The sequence below is a fragment of the Aureobasidium namibiae genome (genome assembly GCF_000721765.1).
Source record: "Aureobasidium namibiae CBS 147.97 unplaced genomic scaffold scaffold_12, whole genome shotgun sequence".
Classification (NCBI taxonomy): Eukaryota; Fungi; Ascomycota; class Dothideomycetes; order Dothideales; family Saccotheciaceae; genus Aureobasidium; species Aureobasidium namibiae.
In genome coordinates this window covers 621,554-641,791 of record NW_013581197.1, presented here as the reverse complement: position 1 = coordinate 641,791, position 20,238 = coordinate 621,554, and the positions used below count along the sequence as shown (strand labels likewise).

At 52.2% G+C, this 20,238-nt stretch overlaps 8 protein-coding genes across 8 annotated transcripts; 5 read left to right on the top strand and 3 right to left on the bottom strand.

The window, feature by feature from the left end:
• Positions 1 to 77: 77 nt before the first annotated feature.
• Positions 78 to 892, bottom strand: M436DRAFT_83396 (cysteine proteinase; the record flags this gene model as incomplete). The annotated part of the gene is made up of 2 exons (XM_013570595.1): positions 78 to 778; positions 829 to 892. The coding sequence occupies 2 exons, from the start codon at positions 890 to 892 to the stop codon at positions 78 to 80; spliced, it is 765 nt and encodes a 254-aa protein (XP_013426049.1).
• A 362-nt stretch (positions 893 to 1,254) lies between these two features.
• On the bottom strand, positions 1,255 to 3,589 carry M436DRAFT_74202 (Sec1-like protein; the record flags this gene model as incomplete). Its single annotated transcript, XM_013570594.1, has 5 exons — positions 1,255 to 2,208; positions 2,258 to 3,243; positions 3,315 to 3,402; positions 3,462 to 3,499; positions 3,556 to 3,589. 5 exons carry the CDS (start codon positions 3,587 to 3,589, stop codon positions 1,255 to 1,257), a joined length of 2,100 nt encoding a protein of 699 aa, XP_013426048.1.
• Positions 3,590 to 4,320: 731 nt separating this feature from the next.
• On the top strand, positions 4,321 to 6,186 carry M436DRAFT_15785 (uncharacterized protein; the record flags this gene model as incomplete). Its single annotated transcript, XM_013570301.1, has 2 exons — positions 4,321 to 5,290; positions 5,441 to 6,186. Coding segments are annotated over 2 exons (1,716 nt in total), but the record flags the coding sequence as incomplete, so codon positions are not given.
• A 712-nt stretch (positions 6,187 to 6,898) lies between these two features.
• Positions 6,899 to 8,630, top strand: M436DRAFT_50561 (uncharacterized protein; the record flags this gene model as incomplete). The annotated part of the gene is made up of 3 exons (XM_013570413.1): positions 6,899 to 7,059; positions 7,108 to 8,469; positions 8,522 to 8,630. 3 exons carry the CDS (start codon positions 6,899 to 6,901, stop codon positions 8,628 to 8,630), a joined length of 1,632 nt encoding a protein of 543 aa, XP_013425867.1.
• Positions 8,631 to 8,913: 283 nt separating this feature from the next.
• Positions 8,914 to 10,817, top strand: M436DRAFT_50226 (MFS general substrate transporter; the record flags this gene model as incomplete). Its single annotated transcript, XM_013570350.1, has 5 exons — positions 8,914 to 9,199; positions 9,249 to 9,369; positions 9,517 to 10,134; positions 10,183 to 10,528; positions 10,584 to 10,817. The coding sequence occupies 5 exons, from the start codon at positions 8,914 to 8,916 to the stop codon at positions 10,815 to 10,817; spliced, it is 1,605 nt and encodes a 534-aa protein (XP_013425804.1).
• Positions 10,818 to 15,014: 4,197 nt separating this feature from the next.
• M436DRAFT_50622 (uncharacterized protein) lies at positions 15,015 to 15,653 on the top strand (the record flags this gene model as incomplete). The annotated part of the gene is made up of 1 exon (XM_013570422.1): positions 15,015 to 15,653. One exon carries the CDS (start codon positions 15,015 to 15,017, stop codon positions 15,651 to 15,653), a length of 639 nt encoding a protein of 212 aa, XP_013425876.1.
• Positions 15,654 to 16,116: 463 nt separating this feature from the next.
• Positions 16,117 to 18,656, top strand: M436DRAFT_50101 (POPLD-domain-containing protein; the record flags this gene model as incomplete). Its single annotated transcript, XM_013570334.1, has 2 exons — positions 16,117 to 16,464; positions 16,512 to 18,656. 2 exons carry the CDS (start codon positions 16,117 to 16,119, stop codon positions 18,654 to 18,656), a joined length of 2,493 nt encoding a protein of 830 aa, XP_013425788.1.
• A 247-nt stretch (positions 18,657 to 18,903) lies between these two features.
• M436DRAFT_9723 (uncharacterized protein) lies at positions 18,904 to 19,857 on the bottom strand (the record flags this gene model as incomplete). The annotated part of the gene is made up of 1 exon (XM_013570286.1): positions 18,904 to 19,857. A coding segment is annotated over one exon (954 nt), but the record flags the coding sequence as incomplete, so codon positions are not given.
• Positions 19,858 to 20,238: the final 381 nt, after the last annotated feature.

Sequence of the window (20,238 nt, the reverse complement as noted above, 5' to 3'; positions counted from 1 at the left end):
ACACGTGGTGGCCGTTATGGTAAAAGTCAAGATTATGAGGCTTGCCTGCTCTTGTATCCGGAATTCCCGATGGTGCTTCAGTCCAGCGACTGGGAGAGGGCAACAAGACTGAAGCGCAAGTCACCACCTCCAGCTTCGGACTCTCGCTGGAGGAAGCTACGAACGCCCATGTCGAGAGCCTTGTCGCACAGCACGTCTTCGTCAGCAGACAAGACACCTCTGTCCAAGGGACCCTTGCGACGACCATCCATCTCCCAGAGGTGGTTGTTGGCCGACTTGACAAAGCAAACGTAGTGCAAATCAATGTCGTCATCTGCTGCGGGAGCAGATGTGTCACCACCGGAGGCGGCAGCTTGATGAGCATTTTCAAGAGCCTGCGACTCGTACAACAGATCGGCGCGTTGGGCGGGCTTCAGGTTGATGGCGTCATGAAGGAGATTCGCTAGAGGCGAGTCGGGAGTGACAAAGTCGCGGGCGGGGCCATTGCTCACAGCGTGCAGGACGCCGATGAGACCGCAAGCGTTGCTGATGGTCTGCTTGTACCATACGACGGGTTCGTCGGGCCCGCAGCCTTCGTACTCTGGCTTGTTCTCGTCTTCGCTGAGGCGGAAAGACTCGTACGTATTGTTGATGGGGAAGACCATGAGGAGAGCACATGCCGGGCGGGGCACAAAGGCAAGCAGTTCGGGCTCGTCGATACTGAAGACGTCGTGAAAGGCGAGCTGTGATGAGAGACCGAGGTTGTGGAGCAGCGAGCTCATGACCTCTGGGTTGTTCTCTGCTCAGCGTCAGCTCCCAAGCCTCTGCATACTCGACCGTCTCCCTGACCTAGCGGGACGAATGACTTTGTTGCGGCAGGAGCGTCCGTCTTCGCCTGCTGAGTGAGCGCCATGTTTTGCTTTGCTTGTTTGCCCTGCTGATCAGAGTGCGCGTGTTGAGAGTGAAGAAGACTGAGACGCTTCGATAGCTAACAACATTACATCACATGATTCCGTTGTCGCCATCAGGCTTCCTGGCACCTGCAGCTGCTGTACGCGCCGGTCCGTCTGTCTCCCGTCTGTGCACCTCACTCGTCCCTTTCATCTAGGCTCTCGCTGTATCCATATCGTATTGCTATTCAGCGCCAGCGCTTCTGTCTACCTACCTAATCTTTGCAAACTCTACAAGAATCTGAGCCCCGTCATGTAATATCGACATAGTGCCCCAACAAACGCCTCATGATGCTACGCTAACCATGCCGAAATATCTTCTTTACTATCCTCTCTTGCTTGAAAAGAAATGACGCTTCTTCTTTTCAGGATCCTTTTGTAGCTTCGATGCACTCTGCTCCGGTGCTGCTGGTGCCGCGCCGTTGGACTGCTTCGAACCAAGATTCATGTTGCCCATGGCCTGCGTGGGCGCTTGAGCTGGAGCGACAGGTTTTGGCGGCGCCTGTACTGGTCGTGGTGCCGGTGCCGGTTCATCTCGCTCAAACAAATGAGCCGGCGCCTGCTTGGGTGGCTGCTCGGCCGGTATGCCTAGTTTGCGTTTGTCTGTGCCCAGATCTCCTACCTGACGCAAAAAGAAGGCTGGTGTAAGCATATGGCTAGTCAACAAAAACACCTCCTTGTTGCTTTGCCGCATCATATCGTAACACACCCGACTTTCCGAATATGTCGCGCCTCCGGCCATGAAAACCATCACCCTTTGCCGAGGCTCTGTGGTCGATGATTTTGCCTTGGCCCACGTCGGTTTGGCTGAGCGCAACGAAGCAGGTGCAGCGCCAACATCGTTGTCGCCCATATCGATCGGTGGCTTGATGTATGGAAATACAGTAGCATCAACAGTGTTGGTCGTGTGATTATCCAGAAGCCGTTGGAGGCCTGTCTCAAAGCGACTCAGAGCATACTCTTCTTGTACCAGGGTCGGCGGCGGCTTCTGGGGGAAGAGAGGAATCGGCGGTGGACGTGAGTCTTTGAGATTTCTCGACGTACGGACTCCAAGAAGCTCAAGGTTGTGCAACGTTTCGGCGTGTTGAGGGGGGAGCTGAGCATGAAGCAAGAGCTTGACAAGATCTGTGGGAAGTAATCCATCTTTGTAGATGAGGTAAAGTGCGATCAACCGGAGTCTGTCAGGCATCACGATCGCGTCGTCGTCCAAAGTGCGTACAACCTGATCTGTCACGTGCTTGGGTTTTCTGTAGTCTTCGTCAAGGCCGGTAGCCAGAATCTGTTGATCGAGTCAGAGAAGATTCATTTGTCGGGGTCGTCGTACGTACCTGCTCGACCGAGGCCATGTCCGGAAGCTTGTGACGCTGGAATAAATCCATACACTCCTGAGCCATACCAAGATGCAGAGAATACGCTCCTTTCATTTCTTCAAACTGTGGAAGGCCAGCCAGCATGTCCTTGATAGTATTAAGACCATTCATGCCGTTTGGATCGCTTTCTTTTGTGAAATGAGGATTCTCGTCGATGAATTTTTGAAAGTCGCCCATGAGCTTCTCGATAGTGTCTTTCATATGGAGATGGCGGTTCTCAACCCAAATGCGATCCTTTTCGGAGATTTCGAAATCCTTTTCCTCCTGCTTAGGAGTTCCTTGGTTGACAATCGTCTTGTATGTGATCTTGTCTCCTTCACGGATTGGTAGCAGATCATGAGCCATGGCTTGGTAAGTGAACTCATGGAGCAAAGGCGCAAAGACGTCCATGGATCTATCGGTGATGTACAAAGTTGCGCGGGGACGATTACTTGGCGGAGGAAAGTCTTTGTGGAAATTGGCGTACAGATTGAGCTCCTCCTGAACAAAGCGAGCGAGGTGAGAGCAGAGCACACTGGCCTCATGAGTAGGAGTGCGCGGGCGGTAATACCTGATGTCCGGGAACTCGCCTAGAGCCACACAGACGCCGACTATCTTCTGGGCTAAGTCTTCCATATGCTGGCGAATGAGGTTGTTGCAGGCAGGGTGGAAGAGTATAGGGAAACTCCATGGGTCTCGGAAAGTGACGAGATGTGATTCGCGAGGGAAGAAGTCGATGTTGAGAACACGGAAGATGGTGATTTGTTCACGGGCAACCGAAGACTTGTCGAGACGCTCTTTCATCTGAGGGGGTAGCAACGAGGTCCAAATCAGGTTGGTCTTCCTGTAGCGTCGGCGGTCGAGGTCGGCCATGACACAGTCGACGATATGAGTTTGAGGGGTGATCAGGTAGATGGCGTCGACATCAGGGTTCTTCGGCCGACGGTCCTCGATCTTCTCGATGTCTAGGGAGAGTGTTTGTCAGGACACGTTCCATAGACTCGGTGTGGGAGGAGCATGTTAGGGGAAGGCATACTGGTAATGCTCTCGTTTAGAATGTCGTCGGGGTGCAGGACATTGTCGAGCAGCTTCTTGCTGGAGTCATCGAGGACCAGGACTTTCCACTGCAAAGTAGAGATTAGTCGGATAGGCAGATTGGGTTGCCAAGGTTGTGAGAGCGTACTTGGCCCTGGGTGGTAGAACGTATCACATTTAGGATGACTATGGTAGAGAGTCAGGGCGGGGACAGCAATTCAACATGGCCGACTCGAACTTACTGTCGCGCTGGGCGTCTATGATGGAGACACCCATGCTGGGAAGAGTTGATGTCTCCGGAGGGTGTCCCAAAGAGTATATATGCTCAGGGAGCAGTCGAGTGTAAACAAATGGTCTTGCTCATGCGGGAGACTCGGTCTCAAGCGGAGATTCGAGTGGTTCGACACGCCAAGCTGAGCGTCATGCCGGGTGGTACTCCAGGGTCGTGCTTGCCGATGAAGGTATCTTTTTTCCGCCATCCAACTCTTGCATTCGCACCTGCCCCAAATCCACCGTCCCTTTTGTCGCATACCAAGTGCCAGTGCGAGGTGATGCTTGCATTGACTCGCCAATCAGGCAGACCGCTTTTCTGTTCCTCGACCTCGGCCTCCTTGCGCCTTTGCCATCCGGTTCTTCGTCGCGCCTTCTCCTCCACCCGCCACGCTCCCAGGGAATACTCTTTCACTCGCCGCGCAAACAAAGACTTCTCCCCCGACAGGAAGGATACTGCCGCCCCCAACGGTAAGCGTCCTCTCATCCGCAAACATGGCGGCGACAACAAGAAACAAAGGTTTGGGGACGTCTTGAAAGACCAGCTCGCTACCCTCAAGCTTGAGTTGCACTCGACCCCGATAGGTCAAAAACTCGACGCCGAAGGCAGCTTCAGGGACACTTGGTCGGCCTTTGCTGAGGCAGTCACCTCTCGCAACGACCCCACCTCTATCAATCCCGCCGTCGTCGCCAGAAAAAATCAACACCAAGCCCTGCGTGATTCCTGGTTCGAAAGAGGCCTTAATGGCCTGCACGATCGCATCAAATATGCCTTTTACAACCACGTCACTTCCGCTCGCTTCACTGCCTCCGACATTCGCAACCAAAAGGCTCTTGCCGATCTCCGTTATCCCACAGAATGGTACCCCGCCACTCGCACCATGCCCCGAACCATCCACCTCCATGTTGGCCCCACAAACTCTGGCAAGACATATCATGCACTACAACGTCTAGAACAGGCCGAAACTGGTGTATATGCCGGCCCTCTACGTCTGCTTGCTCATGAAGTCTACACAAGACTCAACGCAAAGGGCAAGCAGTGCATGTTGATCACCGGTGAAGAAAAGCGTGCCCCCGATGATGATTCCCTGACTGCCAGAATAACCAGCTGTACTGTCGAGATGATGCCTCTCAACAAGGATGTCGATGTTGCCGTCATAGACGAGATTCAGATGATAGGTAACGCCGATCGCGGCTGGGCTTGGACTCAGGCTGTACTGGGTGTCAAGGCTCGCGAAGTTCACCTGTGCGGTGAGACCCGAACCGTTCCCTTGATACGTGAACTGTGCGCCTCGCTTGGTGAGAAGCTGATCGTCCACGAATACGAGCGTCTGAGTCCTCTGCAGATGGCAGACAAAAGTTTGCAGGGCAACCTTAAGAAGTTGCGAAAGGGCGATTGTATAGTGAGTTTCAGCGTAATGGGCATTCACGCGCTTCGAAAGCAGATTGAGCAGTCAACGGGAAGAAAGGTAGCCACTGTGTACGGCAGCTTGCCGCCCGAGACCAGAGCTCAACAAGCACGTCTCTTCAACGACCCCGACAACGATTACGACTTCCTTGTCGCTAGTGATGCCATCGGTATGGGTCTCAATCTGAGCATCAAGCGAGTCATTTTCGAGGCATCGGCCAAATTCGATGGATTCCGTCAAAGAACTTTGGTCACCCCGGACATCAAACAGATCGCTGGGCGAGCTGGCCGTTACAAGAGTGCTTACCAGGCAAACAAAGCTTCTGAGGATGCTGCCGCCCAAGCTCTTGCAGAAGCAAAGGCAGACTCGGAACCTGGAAAGGAGACCATCACGAAAGTATCTGTCGACGCTGCAGCATCCGTTGAAGTGTCTTCACGGGACATGTCAGTATCTGACGGCGACTCTTTGCCGCAAACTCCTACCACCAAGGAAGAACCTGCGAAATCTGAGGACTCGACGTTAGGCCTTGTGACAACGTTGGAAGACTTTGATTTCCCTGTCATCGCCAAAGCGATGAAGGAGGATCCTGAGCCGATTCGTTCTGCAGGTATTCTTCCTCCTGCACCTATTGTCGAACGCTTCGCTTCATATTTCCCTCCTGATACACCATTTTCGTACATCCTCATGCGACTACACGAGCTCTCTCAGATGCACTCAAGGTTTCATCTCTGTGGCCTGAGAGACCAACTCTGGATTGCTGATTTGATCGAACCAATTCAAGGATTGACAGTCACAGATCGAAACATTCTGTGCGCTTGTCCAGCATCCAAGTCTGACAAAGATCTAGTCAGCAAACTTATCCCGGCTTTGGCACGATGTATAGAACAGCAAGGTGGCGGTGCTCTTTACGAACTCGAAGAGATGCCTCTTGAGGTTCTAGAGCTGGAAATGACTCCGAGTCGAGATTATCTCCGCCAACTTGAACAACTGCACAAGGCTGTTGTTTCATATCTGTGGCTGAGTTACAGATTCGCAGGAATCTTCTCCACGCGCCCCTTGGCTTTCCATGTCAAGGCACTCGTGGAAGAAAAGATTGAACATGTTCTCCATCAATTCTCTTTCACCGAGAGCCAGAGAAGGAAGATCAAGGTAGCACGTGAGAAATCGTTGATGGCAGAGTCTCGAAGAGAGTCGATGCTGACTGACGAGGAACACGGCGACGAAGCAGTCACAGAGCTTGAGCAACAGACTAGTGTCACTGCAGGAGGCGACCGGTTTTCAGGAGAGACTGACATTTCAATCATGGACGCTGCCGAATGGACTGCGAATGAAGATGCTTCGACGGACCAGGTACAGAGTGCGGACTTGGGCGTGGCGGAGGACTTGGGTTCTCGCACAGCAAATGACACCGAAGCGCAAACAAGACCAAGCCCAGCAGAGCATGTGGAGGATGTCCAGGACCCGAATGTTGAATCGAGTATTTCGGAGGTGGACGAGGTCAACCTGGTGCACGAGCAGGCAATGACCAGCTCGGAAGTTGAAAGACAACAAAAGCGCGAAGAATAATGTAAAAATAGATACGGCGCCATCAGTCGGACATGTAGACTCTATGTACTATAGTAATGAATAACGTTCCACGCATGATGAATGTTCAGAATAGAGTAGGTATGAATCATCGGCCAAGTCAAGCGCAGGTGACGCTGATTGCTGAGCCGCGGCGTTTGAGCGACGCGATACTGACCATGTAGCGAAGGTCCGACAGCAAGCACGACCCAGTTCCTGCCGCCAACCACCCGAAGACGTCTGAGAATGAATGTTTGATCTGATATCCTTGACCTGGTGCCTGCAGAACGCGAGATCCCGCTACGCTACGCGCTCCAGTCACGCTGCAAGTCTTGTCGACGTGATGTTGTCGTCTTTTGTTGTTCTGGCACTGGGAAGCATTTGCCTCGCTACAGGACAGAAGGCGCATGCAAAGGACCCTCAGAAGCCCCTCAAGAGTGCTCACGAGAGAGCAAGGATACTCGCAGCATGCCCGGCATATGAGCACTATGCAAGATTCCCACAGTACGTTCTTCCATGACCTGCTCCACACTGTTACTCACACTCTAGCAGTCCACCTTTCTCCGATAGCCCCATGTCGCTTCCCTTCCAGCGTCCAGCTGCCCTCTGTCGAACGTTCGAATCAGACTTGGTCGAACACATCATTGATGACATGAACGAGATGATAATAGACAAGGATCTGGCTAGGATATTCGAGAACGCCTTCCCCAACACATTGGATACCACCGTCCGGTGGCACGTCGACGGCACCGACAAGTCAACCTACAAGAGCAGTGATGGTGCCTGGGAAGGGCCTCAGAGTTTCATCGTTACTGGAGACATCAATGCAGAGTGGCTGCGAGATTCGACAAACCAACTGGCCCAGTATCAAAAGCTGGCCAAGAAAGACAAGGCCATAGAGATGCTGATACTGGGCGCAATCAACACTCAAGCCGAGTATGTCATTGAATCTCCATACTGCAACGCTTTTCAACCGCCTCCACCGAGTCGCCTGGCCCCATCGAATAATGGCCAGGAAGATGTCGTCCATCCGGCATATGAGCCTTCCAATGTCTTTGAATGCAAATATGAGCTGGATTCGGTTGCGCATTTCCTGTCTTTGTCCAACCAGTTCTACAATCACACAGGATCCACTGATTTCTTGACCTCGAGATGGTATGCTGCTTTGGAAACTTTGCTTGGACTGCTCGACGAGCAGGCGAAGCCTACATTTGACCCCCAGACTGGTGCTTTTCAGCATAACGAATACACCTTCCGACGGCGTACAGACGCAGGCACCGAGACCCTCAGCTTGTCTGGCAACGGTAATCCTTTGAACAACGGGACTGGCCTCATCAGAAGTGCATTCCGGCCAAGCGACGATGCTACTATCCTCGGATTCTTCATACCAGCTAACGCAATGATGGCTGTCGAGCTGAAGCGAGCATCGGCCATGCTGTCTAAGGCTGGCAAAGTCAAACTTGCCGCTGATTTGAGAACGCGCGGTGCACTGATTGAGGAAGGTGTCTGGGAGCATGGTGTCGTATCGCACAAGAAGTACGGCTCGGTGTTTGCATTTGAAGTCGATGGCTATGGTTCTTCCATCATAATGGACGATGCCAATTTGCCCTCATTGCTTGCCCTTCCACTACTAGGCTTTGTGTCAAGAGACGATAAGACGTACCAGAACACCCGCCGAATGATACTAGAGAAGAACGGAAATCCGTACTACCTCTCTGGTAGGGCGTTCAAGGGAATTGGTGGTCCTCATATAGGACTTCAGAATGCTTGGCCCATGAGTCTGTTAGTACAAGCAATGACTTCGGACGATGACGAGGAGATCCAAGACGCTCTTGCTGCCGTCAAACGTGTCAGTCACCTAGGCCTGATACACGAAAGTGTACACGTTGAGCGCGGGAGAGATTATACTCGTGAGTGCTCTGATCACCAATTACCTACAAAACTTACTGACCGCATCTTTAGGCAGCTGGTTTGCATGGGCAAACTCGGTCTTTGCGCAAACCATTCTTGACGTGGCTGAAAGAAAGCCGCACATTCTGTTTGGTTCGAATGGGAAACCCTATATCGTCGATTAGATAAACATTATGATTCATGCAACGATCGAAATGTTCAATAGCAATTTTCCGGTCTTGAGCGATTTTTGTGCTATAACGTTAAAGGCTAGCTAGGGGCTGAAGCCCGCGCCCGCACCCCCGAGATGTATGAGTACGTGGGTCAAGAACACCCTGCGGAAACACAAGTATTCATCTTGAGAAAGGATACAACTCTACTGACATGACAAGTCATAGTTGCGAATGATTACTCATCTACGCATACGACAATATAGGATCACGAACAGAACACTCGCTGCCGCACATAATGATAACAAAGGGGTCAGACCTTGGAGAATACCATGATCAGCAAGAAAGTCAGGCAGAGCATCCACAGGATATACCATTGAGCGACCTAAACCACCAATATCCCTCGCAATCTTCATGTCAGCCCGACGATCGCAACGATAATGACGACGAGGACGACCGCTCCAGTGTAGAGTCATTCGAGCTGTATACGCCAGACGAAGAAAAGTCTCTCCTCAGGAAACTGGATACCCGCCTAGTATTGTTTCTAGCATTCTTGTACATGCTCTCGTTCCTCGATAGGTCAAGTAATTCAACTCACCTTCCAAACATCAGGATCCAGAACTGACGGTGTAGACATCGGCAATGCCAGAGTGGCGGGCATGTCGAAAAGCTTAGAACTCAACCCGGAACAATTCCAATGGCTACTAACTGGATTCTACATCTCTTACATCTGTTTCGAATGGATGACACTACTGTAAGTTTATTCACTGCATGTTCGTCTCAAAGTGGTCGTACCATCCAAGACAAGGATCTCTCAAAGGAGACCAGGGTTGTTCCCTCAACCAAATCTTGATGTTCTCAAATGATTGACAGCATCAACGTACTGACGACGGGACTGCAGATATAAGATCTTTCCACCACACGCTTACATATCGTTATGTGTTTTAGCATGGGGATGTCTCGCATCTTTACAAAGTGTCACCACGGGATTTGGCTCTGTGCTGATCCTACGAATACTACTAGGAGTCTCTGAAGCGGCATTTGGTCCGGGAGTACCTTTCTATCTATCCTTCTTCTTCAAGAGAAACGAACTTGCCACTAGGACTGGCATCTTCATCTCTGCTGCACCTCTGGCCAGCAGCTTTGCAAGCACCTTGGCCTATGCTATTGTCAAATTCGGCAAGGACACTGCCATTGAAAGTTGGAGGCTTCTTTTTATCATAGAAGGCTTCCCAAGCATAGTTGTCGCTGCGTGGGCTTGGTGGGTGATTCCAGACTCACCTTCGACTGCACCGTGGCTGTCAGCTAGAGAGCGAAGAATAGCAACCCTGCGTTTGAGAAAGCAAACGAGCGTAACTCAAGCGCATACTCTGGGTACATCCAAGGCAAGAAGATTTGATTGGTCTGCCGTGCGCAATACTCTCTGCGATCCAAAGAGTTATATGACCGCCGGCTGCTTCTTCTCCCTCAACGTTGCCTTTTCCTCGATGCCAGTATTCGCACCGATCATCATACAGAAGTAAGCGTGCCAAATGTCACACTCGAATATCGGCTGACGGAATGATAGTATGGGTTACTCGGCCACAAAAGCTCAGGGTTTGGCCGCACCACCACACCTTTTCGGCTTTGTGGTTGTGCTTCTCACCTCAGTAGTTTCTGACCGACTACAGTCTCGTTCGATACCCATCATCGTCCATGCGAGCCTTGCGCTGTTGGGTTACATGTTGCTTGCACTTGCTCCAACATTGCATCTGTCATCCACGGCCCAATACCTGTGTATCTACCCTATAACCGCTGGTTTCTTCAGCGCCGTTACGACCGTTATTGTTTGGACAGTCAATAACCAGCAAAGTGAAGAAGGACGTGGCAGCAATGTTGCTCTGCTGAACGTTATAGGCCAACTAGGTCCTCTCGTGAGTCAAGTACCCCTGTCCAGACCTCGTAACCATAGCTTTGACGTTTGTATAGGTGGGCGTACGACTTTACCCTGACTCTGATAAGCCGAATTATACAAAAGGGCATGCTCTGTGCGCCGGCTTTATGGCGTTGGTGGTGTTCTTGGCTACAGTGCTGAGGCTTCTTCTTGCCAGGGCAAACAAGTCCTTGCGTGCAACTCGAAGTTTGTCGCAAGCCGACGATGCAGACAAACCACTAGTGGGGGACTACAATGTTGGTATGGATGAATTCGAGTACATGCTGTAGGTTTCGTCAGATGAAAGCAGATCGAATGACACTGTTGATCATGAACATCTTCTGCTTTATTACTGTACGTATGAGGTTTCAACTCCAATCATGTTGATGTACGGAGAACTGAGTTCTGAGGACGATGCTTAGGCGGTTGCGTAACTGTGGGAGCGAACAGGTCACGATCAAGACAGCTGCATCGCCGAGAGGCAAGATCAGACATAGTGTCTGCACTGCCAGACCGATACTATCAATGTTCCGAGACTTGCAGTGTGACTGTACCATAGCCCTGGGATTAGAAGCGTGCAAACAACCCAAAGAGGGAGTGGTGTTTTCTGCAACTGAGCATCGGATTCGACCTTTTGGCCTCGTCGCCATCTAGCAGCACTCTGCGTAAGCTCGAGTCCGAGACATGGCTTGCTCTTCACATGCTTGTGGACCGAGAGACCCACAACGTCCATCATCATGTCTCGACTGCATCTCCGAAGGCGGTGTGCACCTGTTGAATTTGTCTTGCGATACAGCTGGTTTCTGTATCGCAACGAACTCTCGGATTTGTATGCCTCTGCAAAGATGTCGTTGTAGGAAGAGTTGCCGACTACGGAGTACAAGCGCGCCGTTCTTGGATAGCCGTTTGTAACCATGATCCATCATGCATGACATCTGCACGCCTGTTAGCCCGGGCCCGAGCTATCAGCGGGGCCGCAGATTATCACCGAGGCAGTGAGAGCGGCTCCGATTTGGTGCATCAGAAGGCGTAGACACTAGCGGACGGCTTTCACCAACGAAGGCGTGACGGGTTCTTCGAGTCGAGCTTGCTTATTCTCCGATTGGAGTTACTACCCTGGAATGTCAATGGTGAGGCTGGGCGATGACCTAGCTTGCGAATGAGGTTAACATCGAGTTTTGCGTCATGACGTGGTGCCAGGGTATCTCGTGTTCTTCTCTTGTGCCCAGTATCTCTAGCCATCAATGCTCGATCCAAGTCGTCTAAGCCTTGAGATGGGAAGGCCGGGTCGGGTTGCTGAGTGTGACGTCGAAGTGGACAAGCCCTTCTCATGTTGAAGACAACCATGACACGCGATTTTCGACAATTAATCTATCTACGCGGCTATGTTTGGCAAGTGGCTTTTCCATTGGTATGTTGTCTGGCCATGTGGGTTCGCAACTTGAGAGCCCGCTGCAGAGGGTCCTTTAACAAGTTGCGAGAGATCGAGCGAGCCACTCCCAACAGGTATCATGAATCGAGGTTGTCAACGGATTTTATGCGCGTGTTTGTCTGCAAAAGATGTCGTAGGTGGATGGGACCGATGCCCGCCTGTAGGGTTGCGCGACTCGTTGTAAAGAATCACACTGACTCATAAATGGCGCACTCTATTATCCTTCTGGCGGTGCCCGGACTTATCCGCTGCTTAAGCGATTGTGCATGCTCCGCCGAGTACGAGAAGTGATCGAGTCTGCCCACACTCGAGTCTATTCCCGCTCAAGCCGTCACGAGAGGCAGTCGCAAGCGGTCTTGAACAGCCACCGAACACTGTGGGACGGAGAAACCCAACCTCCAGTCCTGGAAAAATCAGCGGATGTCCAGAAGGTGTGATGCCAAGTGTGTTCATGTCCTGGCGGTGAGGATCGTGGTTGCCCTACCTTGCCGCGATGCGCAGGAAGAAAACAAGCAAAACGATCTCTGGGGTCAAACAAGCGTAATCTCGCAAGTCTCCCGCACCAGACACCGACACTCAGTAAGTCGCAACAGACAAAACACCAAGTCGGGAGTGGGACTTTGACAGGAAACGGTGCTTCGAGCAGACACGATGAGAGAGCCTTCTGAAACGAGCCCTCCGAGGCTAACAGTCTGGCGCAATACTCTGAGGAAATTGGACAAGCATGTGGGCATGATGATTGATCTGCTACATCGCCAAAACTGTGAACTTGACTTCGACCCATACTCATATCCAGACTGCTCCCTACAGTGCTCCCGACTTCCGAGTCTCGAGTCGAATAAAGTGAATAACCGACATTTGATCGTCGTCATAGTAGAGATATCGACCAAACTTCTTCCCTTCTTCCAAAAATCGCCTTGATCGCCTTTTCCACCACGCGACTGTCGATCAAGACCGTTGATGACGACTGCTAGAGGAAGATCCTGGCACCTGCAACAAATCGCGTGGCTGGCGCATTGCGGCAGTGATGTTCAGCAGAGAAACGTGGCTCAAGGTAGCACAGAGGTCGCTCGAGAGAGTCGCTGTTCTTGCTTGACATGCTCATCTCGGCAGCGAATGTGTGAACACATTGGACACAGGGCAATCGTTGTGAGCGTGCGCGCGCGCGCGCGTCAAACTCCACAAGCCAGCCATCATCTTAACTTAATTGTGAAACTGACACCTGGAAGCGGAGAGGGGGTCGGTCGATCACAGGAAACGCCAGAAGACATGGATCGCTGTCGATCCCTCACGAGCCAAACATTCCGAAGAACCACTTCCATCCTTGAAAATGTACCTCGAGATTCTGATCAATAATCGACCAATGACGATCTTTATATGAAAGATATGAAGCGCCGACTCAAGGTACACAATCACAAACCACTAGCATCTGGAGGAGGCACACTGCCCTGGTGAGGCGCGCAACAATCTGCGGTTCGGGAGCTCACAAGGGCAGGATTATTAGGCCTCTGATTGGATCTTTGGAGCCCAAGAACTTGGACGTCCTTCGCTCGCGCCCTCGAGTCTCTCTTGTTGCTTGTAAGCGAGGCGGCAGAAGCCAGACTCGCTGCAAGGTCGTTTGGTCCGCCGGTTTGACGCCTGGCGCAAGATGGTAGTTGCTGGGAGGCGCTGTCCGTGTGGGCGTTCTCCGACCCTTGGTCTCTGAAACCTACCAGGAAATGCTTCTACCACCGCGAAGAGCTGACCGTGCATATCATTAAACTACAGCCACGCCGAAGTGATCCTCTCTTGATGGTTCGGCTATCGTCCATCACTGATACGTCTAAAACGCCACGCCAACAGGCGCTCATCCACAATGTGAAACCTCTGGAAAAAGAGGCCCCGGCTGCGTAAGCTTCGGATTCATAGCAGCCAGCAAGTGACAACCGGAGGATGCACGCGTGCGTGTGCTTTCATCATCATCATGCTCTCCAAAATCTATCTCATGCACGCCGCTTTTTGGGAGGCTTGCTGATCTCCGTCGCATCGCCCGGGCAGATCGTCCTTGGACCTCTTTTTTTGCTCCTCTCCCACCCTGCAGAGTCGGTAGAGTCCCTGCGCACTTTAAACTGTCGAGGCAGAATAGATTAAGACTAATCGCAGGGATCAACCTGCACGTCTGCCCGCCTAAAACCACTGACCAGCACGCACGAGATTTGCGTTGCCTCTGTGCTTCCGCCCGGATCTTGCCTTGCCCTTGTCGCTGTTGCCCGCTCCCCAGAAAGACCATGCTCTCTTGTTCACCTTCTGTGCGCTAACCTTGCTGCTCCTTAGCCCCATACGCAGCGGGCAGCATCATTTCGTGCCCTGTCAGTGCATCGTCTTGGTCGATATTCGTGTCTCGACATCCTTGATCAACTTGCCATCCTTCTTCTCTCACGTACATCCTCTATATCCACCTGTCATTCTTCTACATACTACTTTCTCTCCTGGTCGGGACTATATTCATATCACGAAGCTTGACTGCTCCGTCTATTCTGCCGTTACTGCCACGCACCAAGGACTCCTCTTCACAACCAACTTCCGGTGCAGATCTTGCTTGTATTTAAATATCACCTGTTCCAACAAGAACCATGGAAGTCGCAGCATACGCACCTTACCGCCAGCACACGTTCCAACCGGACTTCAACCCGCACTACAGCCAATATCACGAGTCTCGAGGTCAAACCTCTCATCCGGTCTCAGTCCATCCTGCCATGGCAAACCAATATCAAGACATTAGACACGCAGGCCAGCGTCAGGCGCCACAACAGAGCTCTGCTACCAGCGCTGCGTCATCATCGCAGGACGATATGAGCAAACCTTCACTTCCATCAATCTCAAACCTGCTGGGCATAGCAGATGGAGACAGGGCCTCGCTGCCAAACCAAGAGACTGGTAAGGCGAAGCAGGAAAGCCTTGGGGACTAGCAACTGACATCCACACAGGCAGTCCTGCACAACAAGCGCAAGCTTACTACTCGTCGGCTCCAACGGAACCTACGTTTGGCCAAGGCTACGTGACGGCGGCGGAGCCCATGACTTCGACTAGAGGCCAACTCCCTCTCTCACCACCACCGATGCGCTCGGATTCTGTGGTTGAGACTACTCACAGTCCCACTTCCATGGTCGGCCAATCTTACTTCCTCGGATCGTCTCTGAACAATGTAGAACCCCATCAACAGAGGGCGATGCCCGTGAAGCGTCATTCTGTACCCATGCCAAGTGGTGGCATGTATACAACATCGCCCTATACGATGGCTTACAATTCATCGCCTAGCGCGATGTCGACCAGCTCTTACTATTCAGCCGACGGTGTCTACGGAATGAACGGCGTCTACCAACAGCGACCGCTCCCGTCGAACTTTCCTCCGGTCATGCCAGGTGCTGTGATTGCAGCAGCTGACATTCCTGCACCCAACATGTGGGAGCATCACCATTATATCGCCCCTTCTAGTCAGGCAACATACTCTCAATCTCAGGATCGCTATGTCTGTCCGACTTGCAACAAAGCATTTTCGCGGCCGAGCAGTCTCAAGATCCACAACCACAGTCATACGGGAGAGAAGCCGTTCAAGTGCACGCAGGTGGGATGCGGAAAGGCGTTCAGTGTCCGGAGTAACATGAAACGCCATGAGAGAGGCTGCCATGTGGGATTGTCCAACATGATGGCTTGATGTCGCAATGTTTGGACAAGGGTTTCTTTTGTTCTTCTGTTCTTATAGACCTTTTTGGCATTCTGTCCTTTGTTCTTCTGGTGAGACATGCAGTAGTTTTTTGTCTTCTCGCGTTTGGGAAAACGGACGGCGGGGCTTACATGGATATGGAGTTTTGATATACTTGGAAGAGGGCGAACAAGGCGACGCAAGACGTTGGAGGTTCGAAGCAGCGAGTCTGTACATGGATCGAGACAAGCACCCGAGTGGTGAGGCACTGGATGTTAGATATCTAGGTGATTGGATCTAGTCGCATAAACTATTGTATCAAGGACGAGGTGCTGATGTTTGCAGTGTGAAGGTGACAGAGCCGAATCCAAAGTTTCAGAGTCTGACTCGAGACGCGACGTCGGAAGAGTCGCAAGCTCGACGCCCAGGACAAGCAGAGCAACAATTTTGCGCGTACAACAACGACACATGTAGGATGGCGCCAAAGGTAGAAACGGGAGCACAGCAAACAGGCCAAAAGCGTAAAGGAAATCCGACAGAGACCGGAGGCTCGCGCAACAAGCGACAAAAGACACAACGCGATGCCCGCACTCTGGCAGTACAGACAAGCTCCAAGGCCTTCAAGAATGGAGAGCTCGACGTGGGAGCCTTTGTCAAGGCCCGCGAATACGAGATCCGAGCACTCGAGGAAGGCATGGCACGAGCCAGGAAGGGCCTCACACAGCGAGCTTTCCAACAGGTGCCCAAGGATTTGAGACGCAGGACGGCCAGTCACAATGCTAAGAGAGTGCCCAAGCGACTGCGTCGTCAGGCTGCACGAGAGGTCGGTCTGTGACGGACCATAGTCATGACCAAGCTAACATGAAACAGATGGCCGAAGACAATACACCGACCGTAACATCACGTCGTCGGAAGCAGAGTGGCCATATGCGCCTTCGCATCGACACTGTCAGCCGTCTCCGAGCCCTTGGCCGCAAGGACAAGCAATCGCCTGACCAAGGGGTCGTCGCCAGACCCCTCCGTCCCAAGAAGAACAAGCTCGCCTCTCCTCCTGTGCCCAAGGCAAAGTATCGAAAACGTCAGATCCACAAGACCTGGCTACCCACACACATGTTTCATGCAAAACGAGCCCACATGACTCCGCCGAGCCAACCTCTCTGGCGCTTTGCCTTGCCCCTGACATCAACTGTCAAAAGCTATCGTCCCACTCATCGTGCGAGTAAAGACCGCGGAGCTGTTGCTTGGGACACGAGCTACATGTCCACAATCTCCATACATGGTAACCAGCAGAGTATAGAATCTCTCCTTCGCGCCTTGGGTCTTGGCAAGTCTGCTTCTACGTCGACAACCAGAGGCCAGAAATGGACACAGGGTTCTCGTATATGCCAAGCTTGGCTCTATGAGCGTGACATGTTTCCAAATCATCCCATTGCTCCTGCCACAGTCATCTGGCGAGCAGAATCAACTCCTCCCGCAAAACAGTCTCGTCAGATATTCATTCGAATTCACCCGTCAGCTTTCTCTCAGCTCTGGGACCAGCTCACTCGACTGGTAAAGATTCAAAAACCTCAACTGACCATTGAAGACTTGCGATATGAAATTGGAAGCATCGAGATTGTGGGCCCTGCTTCCACGGAAGCTTTGACAAGTGCTCTCTGCCCTACCGGTACCAGTGGGAGAGACAAGTTTCTCATTGAGAGGACTTGGCCGTTACTAGCAGGCGTTCAGAATCCCTCGACTTTGCCTGCAGACGCCCTGCTAGCTTTCGATATATCCGATCCACGTTTGCATCACCCGCCGCGAACCGCACCTTCTGCTGTTCAAACACCAGAATCTCAGCATCGACTCCTTGAACTGCTGACAGAATGGCCCTTTGATGCTGCTGAGACTACTCCAGGCATCTTCGATCGTGCAAGAAGACAAGCATCTTGTCGCGCACTACAGAGTCAGAAGAGCATCAACCGTCGCAAATCCGCCGCCACGCCCGGTACATATCCCGAGCCTCTGGCTCAAGATCCTCGCATCCCAATTATGGCATTCCCATCATCTGCACAGCCGAATTCGAAAGAAGGAAGTAAAGGGCGCACTTCTTGTTCATGGGTTATCCTTCTGCCATGGAAAACCGTGCCTGCCGTTTGGCAGAGTCTCATGTATTATCCCATCTCAACGGGCGGCCAAGTCAGAATGGGAGGCTTGAATGAGCAGCGCCAGATTGCTTTTGAAACGGGGGTACCTTGGTTCCCTGGCGACTTCCCAGGCACGAAGGCAGGTGATCTCTGGGAGGCTTCAGAGGCTGCCAAAAGAAAGGCGCAGTGGGAAGCAAAGCCCAAAGGCAAGAGGGTCGAATATGACAGCGTCACACTAGGCCCGGGCAGAAAAGGCGAAGATGGCGATGGATGGGCCTGCGATTGGGCCTACTGCTCTGAAAAGGCTACAGAAGAGGTGAAAGATGACACTGCATCAACAGTTCATCATATTGCTCCTGGTCTCGCAAGGAACATGTTCGCTTCTCCGGCCACATCTAATGAACACTCGTCTCGGGCTGTCTCGACTGTTCGCATCACTTTGCTCGGACGTGGAACCCCTGACCCCTGCGCACGAATCTACCGTCTGCCCACCTTGGACAACCCGTTGCGCGATCAATGGCTTACCCTTGACCCGGCTCGAGTCAAGTCCACCGCTCAGAGGAGAAAGCGCCAGCGATGTCTGCCGTCCTCTGTGTTGAAGTCCTCCTCTGCAGCCGATGTTCAGCAACGACTGGCCGCTGACTTGCTGGAACCCCCACAATCAGAGAACAACAATAGCTGCCCATTGCTTCCTGGCAAAGAAGACCTTATAGGATTCGTCACAACGGGCGAGTTCAGCCTGACGAGCGGTGGAGGTGTTGCCATTGGCAGTGTCATTGTTGAAAAATTGCTCCCATCTGCTGGTGCTGGCGAGAAGGAACCACATATGTGCATCGTCAGAAATGCTGGAGAAACAGTGGGTAGATTGGCAAAACTGGAGTTTGTTTAATCAATGTCAGGTCTGACCTCTTACTTAAGGACTTGCTCGGCTGCTATTCACTAGGGTATCTATCTAAGTATACGGATGCTGCTGTACAAGCACTGCAACTCTCCAGTCACGATGATTCTTGTCCAATATCATTCTCTCTTGGCTGTAGCGTCTGTCTCGAGACAGATGCCTTCTTCATTATGTCACCAGGATCTTGCTGGTTGCTTGCTTTCCTGACCTGACCGAACAATCTTTGTTGAACAGTGCCGGAAGAGACGTTCTTAGAAGTGCTCTTCTTAGAGATCCGCGTAGGAGTGCTGGGCGCTCCTGCAAGCTCATCGAAAACATCGGTCTCAGCCCCGCTCTCTTCTCCCACCAACACCTGGTTGAGCATTGTTGTTTGATGTTTGGTCGAAGCGAGTCGTTCAGACTGGGAGGGCTGGAGTTGAGAATTGCGCAAGGGTGGTGCAGTCTGCGGTACCTGCAGATAGCGTGCGGATTGCAGCGTTTCAGGGGTCTCGTAGGGGATTGGCGTTATCGAAGCAGCTCGTCTTCTGCGTGTAGGAGTTTGAGGGGTGGCTGGACTCCTTCCGCTCATCAGATCAGATGCATGCAACAAAGCGGCAAAAGGAGGTTGATCGCGGTCGCGCGTGGTCCAGGGAGAAGATTTGTATGGCGATTCGGGATATCCAGCGGCACGACGATAACGGTTCAGGTGAGAACGGTTCTCGCGAAGTCGCTCGCGGTAGAGAGTGATGCGATCATTCAGAGTGGCAATCTCGCTCTCCTGCTGCACAACCATACGTTTGTGCTGCGAGAGCAATTGCTCAAGCTGGGCATTCTGCGACTTGAGACTTTGTGTTTCTTCAAGCATGGCATTCCACATATCAGTGTGTACACGACGAATGCTTGGGTCGGGCTCCTGGATGGCAGGAAGGATGGGTCGCCCGACAGGGTCGTTGATCTTTAGCAGATCTGTCTCGCGTTGCGCCATACTCATCTCAACGTGAATGCGCTCCATAGTCTCGGTGGTCTCAATTGCAAGCATCCGGTATTGCAACTTGTGGTGAGCAGCATCGGAGCGGGCTTCTTGCAGAAGAGGCATAAGGCTAGCGACGATGGCGCGAAGCTCATCTGGCTGTGCCTTCTGAACATAATCTTCAGACAGTATGATGGATTCGCTAGCAGGCGTGGACGATGACGACGATTGACTTGCAACCCGGCCTGCGGGTTGACTGTTTGGAGGTTGAAGAGGGGAAGAAGAAGAATCTCTCGGAGAAGAGGGATGACCATGTCGTGAGTTGGGTGTGGGAAGATGGACTGTGTCCATGATGTAGATGGATCGTAGAAGACGACGGATATGGTCAATGGGTGAGGCAGACCAGGCAGTTTGTGGAGATATATCAGTTGCTATGCTGTGCAATGCAGAAGAACAAGAGATGTGAATGCACGCAATCTTCAATCTTTGTGTATGTCGAGGGGTACTCGTCGAGCGTGTTTCAGGTGGGGGGCCGAGGACGCGCGCACGTGTCATGAACGCGCGCAGCCAATGATGCATCCCCTTTCGGAGCAGGGTCCAGTTGGCTGGGCATCCACAACGTTA